At 38.7% G+C, this 15,665-nt stretch overlaps 1 protein-coding gene across 7 annotated transcripts; it reads left to right on the top strand.

Annotated features, from left to right (window-relative positions):
• The first annotated feature begins 234 nt into the window (after positions 1-234).
• c11h6orf136 (chromosome 11 C6orf136 homolog) lies at positions 235-10,758 on the top strand. 7 transcript variants are annotated; one of them, XM_030147786.1, is made up of 8 exons: positions 235-324; positions 1,650-1,677; positions 1,792-2,036; positions 3,122-3,799; positions 6,354-6,442; positions 6,535-6,735; positions 7,684-7,753; positions 9,307-10,758. In XM_030147786.1, exons 3-8 carry the CDS (start codon positions 1,938-1,940, stop codon positions 9,448-9,450), a joined length of 1,281 nt encoding a protein of 426 aa, XP_030003646.1. In that variant the 5' UTR covers positions 235-324; positions 1,650-1,677; positions 1,792-1,937; the 3' UTR covers positions 9,451-10,758. The 7 variants fall into 7 exon arrangements, with proteins under 7 accessions (XP_030003646.1, XP_030003648.1, XP_030003651.1 ...); XM_030147785.1 differs by having other exon boundaries at positions 270-451; XM_030147789.1 differs by having other exon boundaries at positions 297-337.
• Positions 10,759-15,665: the final 4,907 nt, after the last annotated feature.

The raw sequence follows: 15,665 nt of genomic DNA, 5'->3' as shown, positions 1-15,665 counted from the left end.
CAATGTTGGTTGTTTTGATAATCTAATAAAATATCAACTCTGAGAAATAAAGTTCATTATTTGCTTTTTAATTTCACTATAATTTGAGGAGAAAATAGAAACAATTTAAACTTAATGCTTTTCTTTTATCATGAGAACGACTGATAGGGTTAAAAATATAAATGAACTAATTTTAGCTTTCCTTCACTCTGCCATATTTGTCACGTTGGTGATTGGTTTGTGGGGGCAGTCCTCGTCTTTCCCACGACCGTGAATGCAGCACTACGACACTGTGTGATGCGTGTTTGGCCGGGCAAGGACACACAGGACTGGAATGACATTTGTGTAAGTTAGCTAGGTTAGTGTTTACCAGCGTGAAACTGTGGATAAGGTGTGTGTGACTGAACTACAGAACCTGGACCAGAGAACCACTGCACCTTGACAGACTCCCGTGCGTAATCGTCTGTAGAGGGTAAAACGTGCAACATTTGCTAAGCCGGTTGCTAGCTTACTGCTAGCTGGCCAGTAACTAACTAGCCTAGCAAGCTAGCATCAAACTGTAGGCAGCGCTAGCTAAGCATGCATGTACTGTCAGCAGTAAAGGAAACACAGCTGGAGCCTCGTTCCTCGACATTTGTGAAGAAAAGTGTAGGCTCAAAATATCTTTCACTATAAGGTCAAGAGTAGCCACTTATTAAAATACAGCTGAATTTTACAATGTAATCTAAACTATGTTGCAAATGTGATGAAGCTAATGTTATAAAATAGGTGGCGTCAGTGTTCTGTGCAATAAAAATAAATTATTTGAAGTTACAATAATTATTAAGCCTTGACGATTTTGAAAAATCGTCATTTTTTGACACAGTCATTCGCGAATGATAAGGAAATTACGTGCATACGCCTCTTCATCCGGGAGTATGTATTAACGTTAAGAGGTCAAGCTACAGTATTTGCCTGGTTAACATTATGGTAATTATGTATTGCCAAATGTGAAAACCTCAAACCGTCATAAAAGCGTTTTCAGTTAAGACTGCTGACAGGTAATAACGGAAAATATTGCTTCTACTGCACATAGTTATTTATTCTTCTGTAGCTGTTTTATTGTATATAAATGTCTGGTTAACTGATTGTTAGCTGGCTCTATGGAGTCTCTGATTGTAAACTTGTGGTCTGCAGCGGGTCATGTGCTGTTGGCAAATTCTCTTAGAACCACTGACAAAGGTCCAAGTCTGAGATAATCAAAGCTTTAGCTGGAACTGTTTCATGTCCTGCAGTGATACCAAAACATTAGATATCTGCTAAAACTATGACAAATTTAGTCCTCATTGTCTATTGTAAAGTTGCACTCAAAAAATCTTTATATCAGCACTGGTCAGTGTCATTCAGTGATATATCAACAAAGAATTGTAATCTGTCTGCAGTTCCATACTGCTCTGTAGAGCTGTTAGCCCCTGGCATCTTTTTGTTTTGTATGTCCCACAGCTTCACTGTTACCAAGAGCAAACGGCAGTAGGCAGCTGCTTTAATGAATACTGTTTATGTATTGCATTGTGTCATGTCAGAATAAATATAACTGACACTCGCATCGAAAGGATTCCCTACATGGCATTTAATCCAGCTGTGATATATATGTTATTATATATGTAATTGATTTTGTTCTTCTCTGCTAGTTACAAACAGACACATGACTTTAAACAGGTGAATATTATCAGCATACTATTTTAATGCATTCCTTAGATTCCTTAGCCATTCATTAGACTTATTGCCAGCTGTCCTGTCATTAACCCAGTCCTCTTCTCCCTGTGGCCTCAGGTTTGTCAGGTAGAGAGTGTGCCACTCTAGTCGGGAATCACTGAGTCATAAGACCCTAAGCAGACGGTGTGTGTGGCATTGTGCTGTCCTCCGTCCTGTGTGTGATGGTCATCTGGTGACTGGGGTAGCCTGGGCCCCTGTGGTGAATGGCTGTGAGTAGAGGGGGCATTGCCTTCTGGGTGGGATGTGTCCGCAGCCAAGGCGGAAGGCAGCCCATCAAGAAACAACACTGGACTCTGCATCAGGTAATGTGCATTATTGGAAACCAACTGTTTCATTTTATATGCCTGTCACCTGATTTTGTGAAGGAGCTTAACACTAAACCCACTGTCTGGAGGAGTCTGTCCTCTAGTCTGTCCTATAGACCTCACAAAGCTGAGAGGAAATATCTATTTATTGTCACATTTTCAGTATGCTCCACTGCAGCTAATTCATAGTTATGATTCCTAATGGCATAATTATGTCTGCTGAGGCAGTTGCAGACATACAAAAAATGTGGAGCAGTAATATGTCAGAGCTGTGAAGGGGGAGGGGTTGACAGATATGCAAAGGGTCAGTTAGTGTCAGGGTTAAAGTGCATTTATAGTAGTCAAGTTGTGGTTGCTTTTCAACTCTGAAGTTTCTCTTCAGGTTTGACTGGTTTTATAAACTACAACAGGTGATTTGGTTCCTTGGCTCTGGTTTTGATTTCATTTTCACAGTTATAGCACACTCAAAATCTTTATCCATGCTTTACGAACCTTAGGATATATGACATAAAGGATAACCAGCTCAGAAAAGTGAAGTAGGTTCTTTATTGAGGAGTTGTCCTTGTTTAGAGTGGATAGTGAATGGGAAGGGGCAAGGACCTTGGCTAAAAAATGGAGCCTGTGGGGAAGTATTAATATTGTCAGAAAGCTGATGTCTGCTGGAGTTGGCTCTGAAAAGCCCTGGATTCCATGTAAAAATAAAAAGTCTGTTTTTTTCCATCAATCTTTCTGGTCTCATCCATTTTATTTGGACCATCTAATATAGTGTTTCTCAACAGGGGCGGTACCGCCCCCCAGGGGGCGTTGGGACAACATCAGGGGGTGTTTTTAATGAGAAAGCTGAGAGGGGGGCAATCAGGCACTAATGGAGGGCATTAGTCATTGTTCTTCATCACAATGTCTAAGTATTGTTATCAGAACAAACTTTGTTCATTTGAACATGAAATAAGATAAAACTCTGTATTTTGGATGTGATTAGAAATAAGGGCTTGTGCCCTCATTTTCCTACTACTGCCATGTTATCTCAGTGGTAGATTTGTGTACCTCCCCCCTAAAACCATGTTATCTTACTGCTCCCTCAGGTGGTGGATTGGCAGTGCGTTAATCAGACACGCCCCCTGAGCAGTGCATCATGGGCTCTGGCACCCCCCAACAGCTTGAGATATCAGAACATTAAGCAGCCGGTACTGTCTCACCCCTTCCACCATGCCAGCCGGCCACAGAGAGCAGGTCACCATGACGATGAGTGGGACGAGTCACTCAGTGTCTGTGTGCTGGTGCGACAGGGGGAGTCAGACAGCCTGCACACCCTCGTGGAGATCCCTCTGTTCGGCCACAATAAAGTAGGAGATCTTGCTGCAGCAGCTCATAAGTCGTCAGAGCTGTCCTTCCCCCTGACCATGGTCGACGGCAGCAGAGAGGATGACATCAGCGTGGGAACAAAGGCCAACAGCTGTGACAGAAATAGTGGCAATGCTGTAACAAGAGAGCATGGCTGTTTCCGAAGCCTGTTTGAAGCAGAAAAATGTCCAGCACCGTTCATGTACGGCTCTCAGTTTTACTGTTTTCATTGCCCGGGCACAGAACCGTTCCTTAAATCCAGGCAGATTATTGGACTTGAGAATCTGCCTGTTGAGCTGCCTCTGCTGCTGCCCACATCTCTGTGTAGCCCTGCAGAGAGAGCAGAGGGTGAGCCTGCTGAACGAGACAGTGAAGAAGAGCAGAAACTGGTCCTGATGTATGAAAGACTGAGGATAGAGGTAAGAACACAGTGAGGTTGGGCCACTGAATGAAGTTGCACATCATCTTACTGCTCTGTACATGCTACAAGTTTGGTTGTATTTTAAACATATGATTTTGTCTCATCACATTTATTGTCTTCACCATCACTGAATCTAATCTGTATGCAACATCTCATATCTGTTTAACCCTTAAGACATAAATATCCACCAGACCCGAAAGCATCTACTGATGTAAAATGTTTAATGAATTCCTATTAATATATGGAAATAATTCAGGTAAAAGTAGTTTCTCAGCTTTTCAGTGGCATCAGATATGTCTTTTATTTTGGACATTTAGAGGCTCCATAGTGAACATAGAAACACTGTCATATTCTGGAACATTGATTAACCAGTAAAACCCATGTAGTTTGACAGACAGTGGGTTTAGACATATGTTTTTATGCTATATAATGATATATTTTGCAGAAAAGTCACTTTATCTACCATTTTCTCTAATTTGATAATAAGCTCTGAATTTATTAGAACTCTTGCCAACATCTACACGGCCAGTAAATTAGATATAGAAAAATACCTAATTTTCATTGAAAAATGCATAATACATAGGATAATATTATAAAAAATGATGATGCACCATGTAGGAAAGGTTAGATGTCGAAAAGTGTTCATTTTGAAGACCCCACAAAAATAGTTGTAGGTCTATAAGCGTGTAAGAGCTGTCCTAATGGTGCTCCGCCTTGTCATGGTGAGACCGCTTGTGCACCTTGATGATCCTCAGAACTATGTCGGCCGGAGCCTGGTACTCCTGGCAGGTCCAACCAAACATGACAGGTCTGTAGAGAGGTCAGACCAAAGGTACACCCTAGTCCTGCAGGTTGGGGTTTAAGTGTTGCGTCAATTCCCCATCCATGTAAAAAAAAAAGTTACAGAAACCTCAAACACTTACATCACACACAAAAGTGGAAGGTAACTGTTAAGGCTGTATGCTCCACAAGGAGGAAAGAGGACTAAAAAGAAGGGTTAAAAAGTCATCAACTGTTCTGCTAGTGAGTTAATTAAATTTTTTCAACGCATAACACCTCACCATAAAACCAGCCAAATATTTAACCTCTCTTGACCTGAAGACAAACAGGTTTCACCCCTTTGATTTTCTGTTCCTTTTCTTCACTCCGATTTAAAGCATACATTTTAGCAGGCAACTTCAAAAACTAAAAGTTAGGTGTTTGTATAGATATTATTTACAGTAGAGCTGCACTATATATTGTCAGAGCATCGACATTGCAATGTATGTGTGCGCAATAGTCACATCGCAGGTCCTGCAGTGTAGGAGGCAAATGATCTCAATGTGTTCTCATCTAATTTCAAGGGTACCTGACACACACTGCACACAGCAATCCACCAATCACAATCGTTCTTAATCAGTTTTGGAGTGAGTTGCTGGCAACAATATTGAAAAATGAGCAACAAACAAGAGAAAATCACCGTAAATGAAGACTTGGTGCCAAAAAGAAAAGCAGCGTCAGTTATCTGGAATTATTTCAGCCACAAGAAGAACGAAATTGAAACGCATGCTCTGTGTCAATAATGCCTTGCACCTGTTGCCGCAGCAAGAGGTAACACAACTAATGAGTTTGACCATTTATGTCGGCACCACACAGTTATTATATACTCCTGAGTGTTTTTTCGTATCACAATATATATCGCAGGATTAAAAGAAAAATTGCAATGTCAGTTTTTTCCAATATCGTGCAGCCCTAATTTACAGTTACTTTTTTTTTTAATTGTCTTATTAAATACTTCACCTGAGTTTGCAAATTATGATGGTTTAATGTATCATCTACATGGCAGTGTGATGTGGAATACATCAATGTCACCTGCTTTGCCCTCTGATGTCTGACGGAGCTCTTCCCTTTCCAGCAAACCAAACTAAACTAGGGAAGCAACATTTGAGGAAAGGCCCCTGTTTACCTTCTCATTTTGGAAGTACAAGCTTTACATAAAAAAAAAAAAAAGCATCTGTGGCTTTTCATTGAAACACCGACCTATCTTTTTAACTGGCCAGTTTGGTGCCTACAGTTGAGGAATAGTCCCATCTCCACATTAAATATCTCAGCAAGTTGATAGGACCAATATTTTGGGAGATATTACTAATTTTGGAACACAGTAGCCTTACAATTATGTTGCTATGTCCATGACGGTTGACAGGAAGTGCAGTATCATGCTGCATAATGGGAAATGAACTTAAAAACAGGAACAACCCATTTACTAACTTCAGTCCCTAGATGTCGGTAGTCCCCATGGGTCAACGCGCTAGTTTGTTAGAATTGTTCAAATGAGCTTTTTTGTTATTCAACCAGCAATCCAAAACTGAAATATTTTTACTTTACTATTAAACGTGACAAGACATTTCATGCTTTCATTTTAGAAGCTCCAGTCTGTTTATCATTAAGCATGCATACTTTTTTTTTTTTTTTTTCCATAAACTAAACATTTACTGCAGTGATTCTTACAGCTCTAGTTAAAATGCCTCTCACTGTTTGTACACAATGGACTGAGATTTGTGTTTGTTTTACAGCTTCCAAGTTTCTTTAGGAAGAACCATGACTACTCCATGTACGCTCTTGATTTAGAATTCATCAACGGCCTCATAAATGCCAAAACCAGGTGAACCATCTCTTTTAACTGTGCACTTAATAGAAACAGTATCGACTGTTTGTCACTTCCTGTTTGACCTGTGTCTGTGTGTGCTGCTGTAGAGGCCGGGTGACCTACCAGCTCACCATCACATTGTGGCGCTTCCTCTGCCTGTTGTACTACACCGAGGCTCATCTGGAGGTGTTGAAGCTCACCAAGCATGCAGAGGACGGGACCGTGAAGGCCCGCTGGAGGGTCCGGGGCATCCCCTTCCACACTCTGATGCTGCGGTTTTACCTCAAAGACAAATCTCAACTGTACAGGTAACACACAGCACATTACTGATATTGCCAGGTTAACTTCGTTAAACAATTCAGAGGTTCTGTGCTTTAAAGGGGTCATATTTTGCTAAACCCACTTTTATTAGCCTTTGGGACATTTATTTGTGTATTTGGGGACCCTAACAGTTCAAAAAGTTTGAATTTGAACCCTCCAGATGCTGTAAAGCTATCTTTATATTCATTTTGGCAAAAATCGAGTGGATTTCTATAACCCGTTTCAATTCCTGCTTAATTTGTTACGTTGTATAAGGGTCAAAACACAATAATATCACGTTAGAGAGCGAGCTGTAATTGATTGCCGTTCCAACATTTATTTCAATATAAAGTAGCTCCTTGTTTTGAATAATCCCTTATGGTCCAACTGAAGCAAAAATGAATTTAAAAGTAAAAATGTGGGTCATTTAGTAACACTGATATGTCATATTGTCTCTAAAATGTACCGTCAGAGAGATTTTGAATACCATGTTTTACCCATAACTAGTTACGTCACGACATTTGCACATATAAGGTCAAGACTTCCGACGAACTTTTCTCTGAGTATGACATAATTGTTTGTCAGCAGCAGCGGTTGTAGTCCATACTGAAAATATGTCCAAACTTCGAGCTGATTACCTAAAATGTTCAGTTGTTGGTTGAATGGGACAGAGCAGCACAGACCAACAACCTGGAGGCTGTGGAGTGTGAAGTGGCTCATGTGCATTTAAAGGGCCAGCGCCAAAACGACCTTTCTGGTGTCATTATTCAGAAATACGGTTGAAGATGGACCTGTGGAGTTGAATTAATGAAGAATTCAGACCCAAGCATAGCATTTACAGTTTATGTAGACCACAGGGAAATGTTTTAAAATACATAATTCCATTTAAAAAAACAAAATACCACTCCTTTTAATTGAAGTGACAGTTGATAAATTAAATATGTTCTATGTTTCAGGACCTTTGATGCTTTCTCTACTTTTTACATTGGGCAAGATGGGCTCATTCACTGTCATAAAGTTGAAAAGGTAAGTAACAATCCTCTCATTTCATTTCATAACTACTGTTTACTGACAAGAAATATTTTCCATGTACACACAGAGGACCAGGCAGCTTCTATATTCAGGAACGTAACTCATTGTTGACTGTACTTTTGACTCTGATATATGTGGTTAGTGGTGTGGTGGTGTGGCCACATTGTTCTGAACTAAAACAACTGAGAGTGTTTTCAGTCCCAGTGCCGACCATCCCAGGAACCAGTTAGAACTCAATCTAACTGAACAATAATAACAAAGACAGTGGCTATATTAATGTTGGGGTCACTTTCAAAGCAATTTGACAAATTATGGAAAGGAAAAATGTGTGACAATTTACAGGGCATGATGTTGAACAAGCTACATTTACTCTGAACATCACTTGATTTAGCTTTTTAGTCGTGCAATTAATAAGAACACCAGAAAATTATCCGCCTTTTAGAGACAGAGATGGTGTTGATTTCAATAAGTACTTATGGGTCCGATCAAGCAGTAACACCTGGACACATATGGTGTTCAACAGTCTCTGCCATGTAAGCAGAGTAACTTATATGCATGTATTATACATATTTCAGTAGGTATTTATAAGCACTTTAGCATTATATCTAACAAAATTTGAGGAGATAAAATGTTTAGGTGAAAAATGTCAAATTACTGCTCGGTAACATGAAACAGACATGAATTGTTTAAGCTTTACGCAAACATTCAAAACATACGGTTCTCAACAGAAACAAGTAGGACAAAACCTTTTAGATATTAGGTTCAACTATGCAGAGAATACATTTTGAAGTAAAATATTGAAAAGTCTGTGTTTTATTGACATGAGAATATGGTAACACATGGACAGGCTGCCATAGTAACATGTGGACAACTCTTTATCATTGTATGCATCACCCAAAATGTTGACTTATTTTGTAAAACAAGCCAGATGTAACCACAATGCTTTTTAAAATTTATTTAATACTAACAGTGTTGTGGTCCATACCGATGTAGGTAAATTACAAATAAAAAATAATCTCTCTGTAACAGTTCACAGATAGTCTTTTTAAATGTGATAGATTGAATAAATTTTCAAGTTTTTTAGATTTAATTTTTAGTGTCAAATTCAAACTGTATTTTTATGTCTGAGGCATGGACATGGTGTAAAAAGTACAATCAATAAATCGGTTGTAACTTTTTTTTTACAAGTGGTATTTGAAAAAGGATAACAGTTCCATAAAATAGAGATCTTTAAACAATGAGCCTACTTCATAAATGATGTGTACAAATTTATTTTATTTTACTTTTATTTTACTTTATTTTTTATTTATATATTGAAATTAGGAACCGATTATTCCTAACTTTGCAGAATCAAGGCATTAGAGTAAATAAGTGCATTTTCCTAAATTCATGGAGTTGCTAATTTTTGCCAGTATGGCTGTGAAATAGGCTGTGAAATGGTCTTAAAAAGGTCTTAAAAAGTCTTAAATTTAGGTCGTAGAAACCTGTAGGAAGCCTGTAGAACATCCTATTCATTTCCATTCATTTTCTGTGCTGCTCCATTGCAGGTGATGCCAGCTCGGCCCCCCGTCCTGCCTCGAGTTACATCCCTGGTGGCGGGAGCTCTGGTGGCTCTGGGGTTGCAGGAGCATCGGCCTGCCCTCAACCTACTGCCCCTCCTCCTGTCCTCGCTCCGCCAGAACAGGAACTGAGCACAGAGGAATAAACGGCCCGAGGAGTCAAACATGTCCAAGGCCCACGTGGCTCTGAAAGGTTTCATCCAGTCTCAGCATAGGAACATAAAACACCGATACAAAGACAGACTTCTGTGTCCTCGCAGTCTTATTTCATTCTGGCCAGAATTAATTGAAGACTGAAGACTGCTCACTCATTAGCCCTCAGCTGTTGTAACACAAAACGTGAGTCTGGTAACATATCCTTAAATAAATGTTTTAGTTCAGTATGCAACTGAGGAGCATTACAGTACTTATTGCATGATAACAGAAATGTGCAATCTTACAAGCATTTACACACTCAATATAAAAAAAAAAATGTCAGTACAAAGGCGCTCTTCTGTAATTTTGAGAATGTGTAACCAGTGCTAACATTTACTGCAGCATCACACATTTCATACAGACAAATCAACATAACTGTCCTCCCCAAAGAAAAAGTTCAGTGTTCTGTGAAATATACTCCTGCTGTCTTTGAGAGTGAGAGGATCAGATCAATCAGACCAGCATCTATTTTTTTTTTTATTAATTTCTCAGAAAAACTGTATGTTTAAGCAAATAGAGGCAGCCCCATAACCTTTTAGATCAACTGAAATTTAATACTAATTATTTCACATGCCTTCTTTTCTAAATTGGCTTAGCTTAATGTAAAGACTGGAAACAGGGGGATTCATTTAGCCTAGTTCTGCTCAGAAGGTCTTAAAATATGCCCACTGCACAAGCAGAAAATTTATTATCAGTTTGACTTTGTCTTTTACTTGAAACATCTAAACGGTGTGTATAGTCACTGTGTTTGGTTGTCCCCAATGAAGGCACATAACTCCCCCTAAAGCAACCAAGGGACTCTTGTCTTTCAGGTTTAATTACACAGTAGACTGCATAAGATTTACTTGTCAGCAGGTATATACACTCTATGTTTAACCAAAATAAATGCATCCTGCTTTTGGTCAGGATTCTTAATAAGGATAACCAGCTGAGCCTCCAGACCCTCCAGTAACACACAAACACTTTGGGTCTGTACCTTTTCACTCTGACAGAGAATAGAATAAGGCTGCAGTGTTTTCTCAAGATGCTGAACTGTTCCTTTTAAAAACCCAACCACCCACTTTAACAGAGGACAGTGTATGTTTTTAATCTCAGCAGACCTCTTACATATTGTGGACTAACATAATTGAAGAAATAAATTCCTACAGAGTATTTATTCTCTAATCAGACAGCTTACAGTAAAAACGGTCAATTCTTGCCGCTCAGCGTGGATGTGTTATTGACTGTTTCACCGTCTGAGGCACCTGTTTGAAGTTAAATTAAAGGAAAAAAAAAAAAAGAAGAAACTTGCCAAAGTTTGTCCTGGGCTTTCAGGCATCCCACCTCCCTCCATGTAGCAGTCCCAGTACTCGTTGAAGACTGTACAGTTCAGTGCAGTGGTTCTTAGGTCCAGTCGGTGCCTCTCAGCTCAGATTCATGGCTTAAACTTGAAGCTCTGCACAGATTGACACTTGACAAAGTGGATTTTGACTTTCAGAAGTCTCCATAGGAAGTATTCTGGCACAGTGACTAAGAGTTTGTGTGGTGTTAGGATGTTGAGTGCAGTATGGTTGGTTAGAGAAGTTATTTTGGTTAAATCTACAAAGACTATTTGTATAAACCACTGCTGCTTTCACGGGCGAGTGCACAGCAGCATCTCTACGGCGACGCTTTATGTGTGGTTCAGTTGTTCAGATCCTGTTTTGGTGCCTAAAGCCAGGCTCAGATTACACCGAACAGCATGAAGAGACTACATGTCCTCTGCCATAATGTGCCTCTAAGACATGTTTCTCACATCTGAGACAAAAACACCTTCCATTTATGAGTGCTTTAGAGACAGTTTGGTTTCCTGTGAATCTAAATGTGGATGTGGTTGTAGTAGTGGTCGGCTCATATGTGTTTTTCAGTTGTAGATGTTGGATTGTCCTGATTGCCAATGCATAATGTCATATTTTTATTTAGCATCTGTGATAATGCATCAGTTTATTAATAAGTATGGGTGATATGACCAAAATTGTTTCAGCCTATTGATGTGATGAAAGTCAAATCTTTATTTCTTTCAAGTTTTAAGGATGATTTTTAGGCTTGAGGGAAAAAGAGCTGTGTATCACAATAATTATCATACTGTTTTGTTGTAACAAATGCAACAAAAAAATTGCTGAACTCAAATCAAACAGCTGATATACCTGCGTTGCCTGTTTTTGCTTTAGTCGATCCATGTTAAATCCAGAATGGGGAGCACTAACCTTGTTCCATTTCAGACATTGTCAAGGTTCTGTCAATGTGTGTGTGCCTGTTTACCTTGTACACTGCAAAAAATCAAAATCTTACCAAGTGTATTTTTCTCATTTCTAGTCCAAATATCTCATCACACTTAAAATAAGACATAATCACCTAAAGAGTAACTTTTCAGTGAGATATAAGAACTTATTTTTAGACAACAGATCTTGAAAATCTTATTTCAAGAAATCTTACCAAGATAATTTTCACTTGATCCATTGGCAGATTTTTTTGCTTAATTCAAGATTTATTTATTTTTTTTGCTTAATTCAAGCAAAAAAAAATCTGCCAATGAAACAAGTAAAAATTATCTTGGTAAGATTTCTTGAAATAAGATTTTCAAGATCTGTTATCTGAAAATAAGTTGCTATATCTCACTGAAAAGTTACTCTTTAGGCGATTATGTCTTATTTTAAGTGTGATGAGATATTTGGACTAGAAATGAGAAAAACACACTTGGTAAGATTTACATTTTTGTAGTGTATCTCCATCATTAGCTGATCATCATGTGTGTTTTTATTAACTATTTGCAGTCACTCATGCATCTCCTCAGTTAAAACAAAGCAGCTCAAGTCTGAGTTTTTCAATCTACACATCCATCACATACATCTGTCCTCAGATTACAAACACTCCAATAATACACTGCAGATGGAAGGGGTTGAAATGACCTAAACAAACCAGACTGCATGATGTGTGTAGTCACTGTTTGTACGTTCTCCCTGTTGTTTCTCCAACACTTCAGCCTTTTGTGTGTCTGCAGCCTCAACTGGATGTTTCATGATGCTATATCTGGGTCTATATATGAAAACTGAGTGTGAAGCAAGAGGAAAAAAGTCGTTTACTTCCACACAACACTGGAGTGGACAAAAATAAGACGTCCCACTCCTTGTATGCTGTTAGAAATGTACACAAGAGGCACCATATTTATTATATATAGTCCTTTTTTGTGTCGCATCATGAATACCTGAGAAAATAGACTGAAAATGTGTTAAATGTTACTGATACCAACCGTTATATCTAAGCATTAAGCAAATCCTCTGAAACATATTGAGGCTTTTACTGACCTCGTTATGTGCCCCCACTTATGTGAAAGCCTCCACTTTATCCTCATCCGTCTTCATAGTTTCAAGGATACAAGTAGAGGTTCAGTTTCATTCAAGTGCTGAACGTCACACTCTGCAATAACTGACCTGAGTGTGCTGTAATCTGAGCCTGGCATCAGGTGGTAGGACATGGAGGTTGTGTGGAGGTTAGCAGTGTCAGTGTGGGTGTGGGTGGGTGTGAGTGGGAGTGAACGCAACTGAACTGCTTACTTCATGAAAAGCCATCGCAAAATATTGGAGTTGTACATTGTGAATGCTTAGGTATTTTTTCAGATGATCGTTTTAATGATGCGTTAAAGCGCCTTCAGGTGGAGTCGGACACAGGCCTCCGCTGCACACTTCAGGCGAGTCGACGCGACAGCAGCCGCACATTCATTTACTGCAGAGCATAACAGAACTGTCAGCAAATGGAACGAGTAGAGGGATACGGCCAAAAGAGAATCGATAATTAACACTAAGAATGGAATTTTAATGTTTGATTTTTATGTCGTAAGTGAAACCAGATGGTAATTTAGATTTTAAATGATTCTTTATGATCCAAATAGTGGACCATTCTGAAATCTAGAGGTACAATGTTGGATAAAACAACAATTTAGCAACAAACTGATTGAGTTGACAGCATGAACAAAATAATCAAAATGTAAATCATCAGATTGACATTTATCACAAAATAAAATAGTATTGTGATTTTTCTCTGTGCCCTTACGAGTGTGAGCAGCAACAACACTTATTTGCCATTAACTTTCTTGGAAACATATACAGCGCTTCTAAGTGCTCTTCAATGCCCCTCAGAAACGCATAGAAATAACAAAAAGTAAATAAATAAGGCAGCAAATTTAAAAAAAAAAAGAAGACCGTGGGCCATTCCAGTTTCTTTAACAGTGGATCTGTGTCTTCCTCAACTGGACCTTTGACTGCGGTAGCAATCATAACTTTAAAACAAGCTTATTGTAGAAACAATCCTGAAAACACCTGTAACATTAGAACCCTTGACTCCCTTTATTCTCATAATTCTTGCTAAAATTAACTTTTCGAAGTGTGAGAAATTGCAAGAGCCAAATCTCACTGCCAACAAGGAAATGCATAAAGGTCTGACATGATTACAGACAGAAAAATAAGGAGAAATGAGTGAAATTAGCTGTAATACACTGTATGTAAACTAATGTGTGATGGTTGGATACATCAAGAAAAAACAGGATCTGCTTTTATAGGTTTTCAGAGTTTTCCGTTGCTGATTAGACGTGGTTTTCAGCTCTGTAGCGACTCAACGGCAGTGACTGATTCCCTCAGCTCAGAGAACACACACAGTTCTAAAGCAGTCGCCTCTGTTGGCTCAGTGCAGACTAGGAGCTGATTGGTTTGATAAGTATGAGTAGTTGTACATACTCAGGTGTGTTACTGACAGCAGCTTATTACTATTGAGTGCTTCTTGCAGCCAGGCAGTAAATGCATGCCCTGATCACAGTGAATCTCCTCTGGTGTGTATTTATCATATGTGTGTGGAAACCGTCAGGTCTGTGTCGCTTCATTTCCACATGTTCTGCTGCAGTAAATCCTGTGTGACTCCTGGTTGTGTGAATACAATAAAGTTATGGTTAAATATAACTGGTGTTCTGTCAAGTTTCATTTCAGAACTGCATTGGGGGGGGGGGGGGGGGGGTGTCAACATGCTGTATCCTGTCTCTGTAAAAAGATTGGTTTTATACTGATTTATTCCCCTCCCACCGAAGGAGTGGCAAGGGGTATTGTTTTTGGTTTTGTTTATTTAACACTCTGGCAGCAAAACTATTGGTTGAATTCATAACAAATTGGGTTTATAGATTGCAAGTGACCCAGAATAGATCTGATTCCATTTCAGGAACAGTAGGTCAAAGTTAAAATATTTTGTGAATTTGTAAAAATTTTTTTTCCCCATTCTCTTACAATGGGCGGAATTTCAAATGTCTGTAGCAGCAAAACTGTTGGTCGAATTCATACCAAATTGACTTTATAGATTGCCAGTGACCCAGAATAGATGTAATTACATTTTGAGAAAAGTATGTCAAAGTTTCAATTTCTTATTAATATTTTAAAAAATCCCCCCCCCCCCCATTTACTTATAATGGGTGAAATTTCACATGTCTGTAGCAGTAAAACTAATGGTTGAATTCATACCAAACTGACTTCATAGATTGCTGGTGACCCAGACTAGATCTGATTCCATTTCGGGAACAATAGATCAAAGTTAAAATTTTTTATGAATTTTTAAAATCTTCCCATTTACTTATAATGGGCGAAATATGTGTGAGGGTCGGGGTTTGTTGTGCCCGGCACCACTTGTTTTTTAAGTTTTCATGCACTAACAAAAACCAGAACGAGCACTAGAGCAAATAGTACTCAAACACCATGTGTTCCAAACACACATGTTGAGTACTGGGGTCATCAAATCAACCAATTTCTCTATATATTTCTATTACTATGTTTTGTTTTGTTTTTTTTAAATGGGGAAAATATCAGTGTTAAGACATGTGTTTTGCATCATCAATAAAGTATTTCAACTGATTAAACAGAGAAAATAAGAATGAAGAGGTCTTGTTACCACCACCTGAATGTATTCATACACACAATGTGTTTCATTCCATGTAAATCTATTCAAAAGGTTTGTTTACCTGTGTGTGTGTGTGTGTGTGTGTAAGAATATTCTAAAATGGCAGTAAAAATGGTTATGAACATACTTATTACACTTATCTTACTTAATATATTTCAGTTTTGTTTTTTTTTTCATGGTTCATGTTATTCAAGTTTTTTTTA

The sequence above is a fragment of the Sphaeramia orbicularis genome, chromosome 11 (assembly GCF_902148855.1).
Source record: "Sphaeramia orbicularis chromosome 11, fSphaOr1.1, whole genome shotgun sequence".
NCBI lineage: Eukaryota > Metazoa > Chordata > Actinopteri > Kurtiformes > Apogonidae > Sphaeramia > Sphaeramia orbicularis.
The sequence above is the reverse complement of the archived record's forward strand: the minus strand, read 5'-3'. Positions and strand labels throughout refer to the sequence as shown.

Bases quoted from the DNA above. Each gene is read 5' to 3' on its own strand.
- c11h6orf136 (XM_030147786.1), top strand. From the start codon at position 1,938: ATGGCTGTGAGTAGAGGGGGCATTGCCTTCTGGGTGGGATGTGTCCGC. The intron at 2,037-3,121 runs GTAATGTGCATT...CTGCTCCCTCAG, and splicing joins AACACTGGACTCTGCATCAG to GTGGTGGATTGGCAGTGCGT. The intron at 7,754-9,306 runs GTAAGTAACAAT...GCTCCATTGCAG, and splicing joins ACTGTCATAAAGTTGAAAAG to GTGATGCCAGCTCGGCCCCC.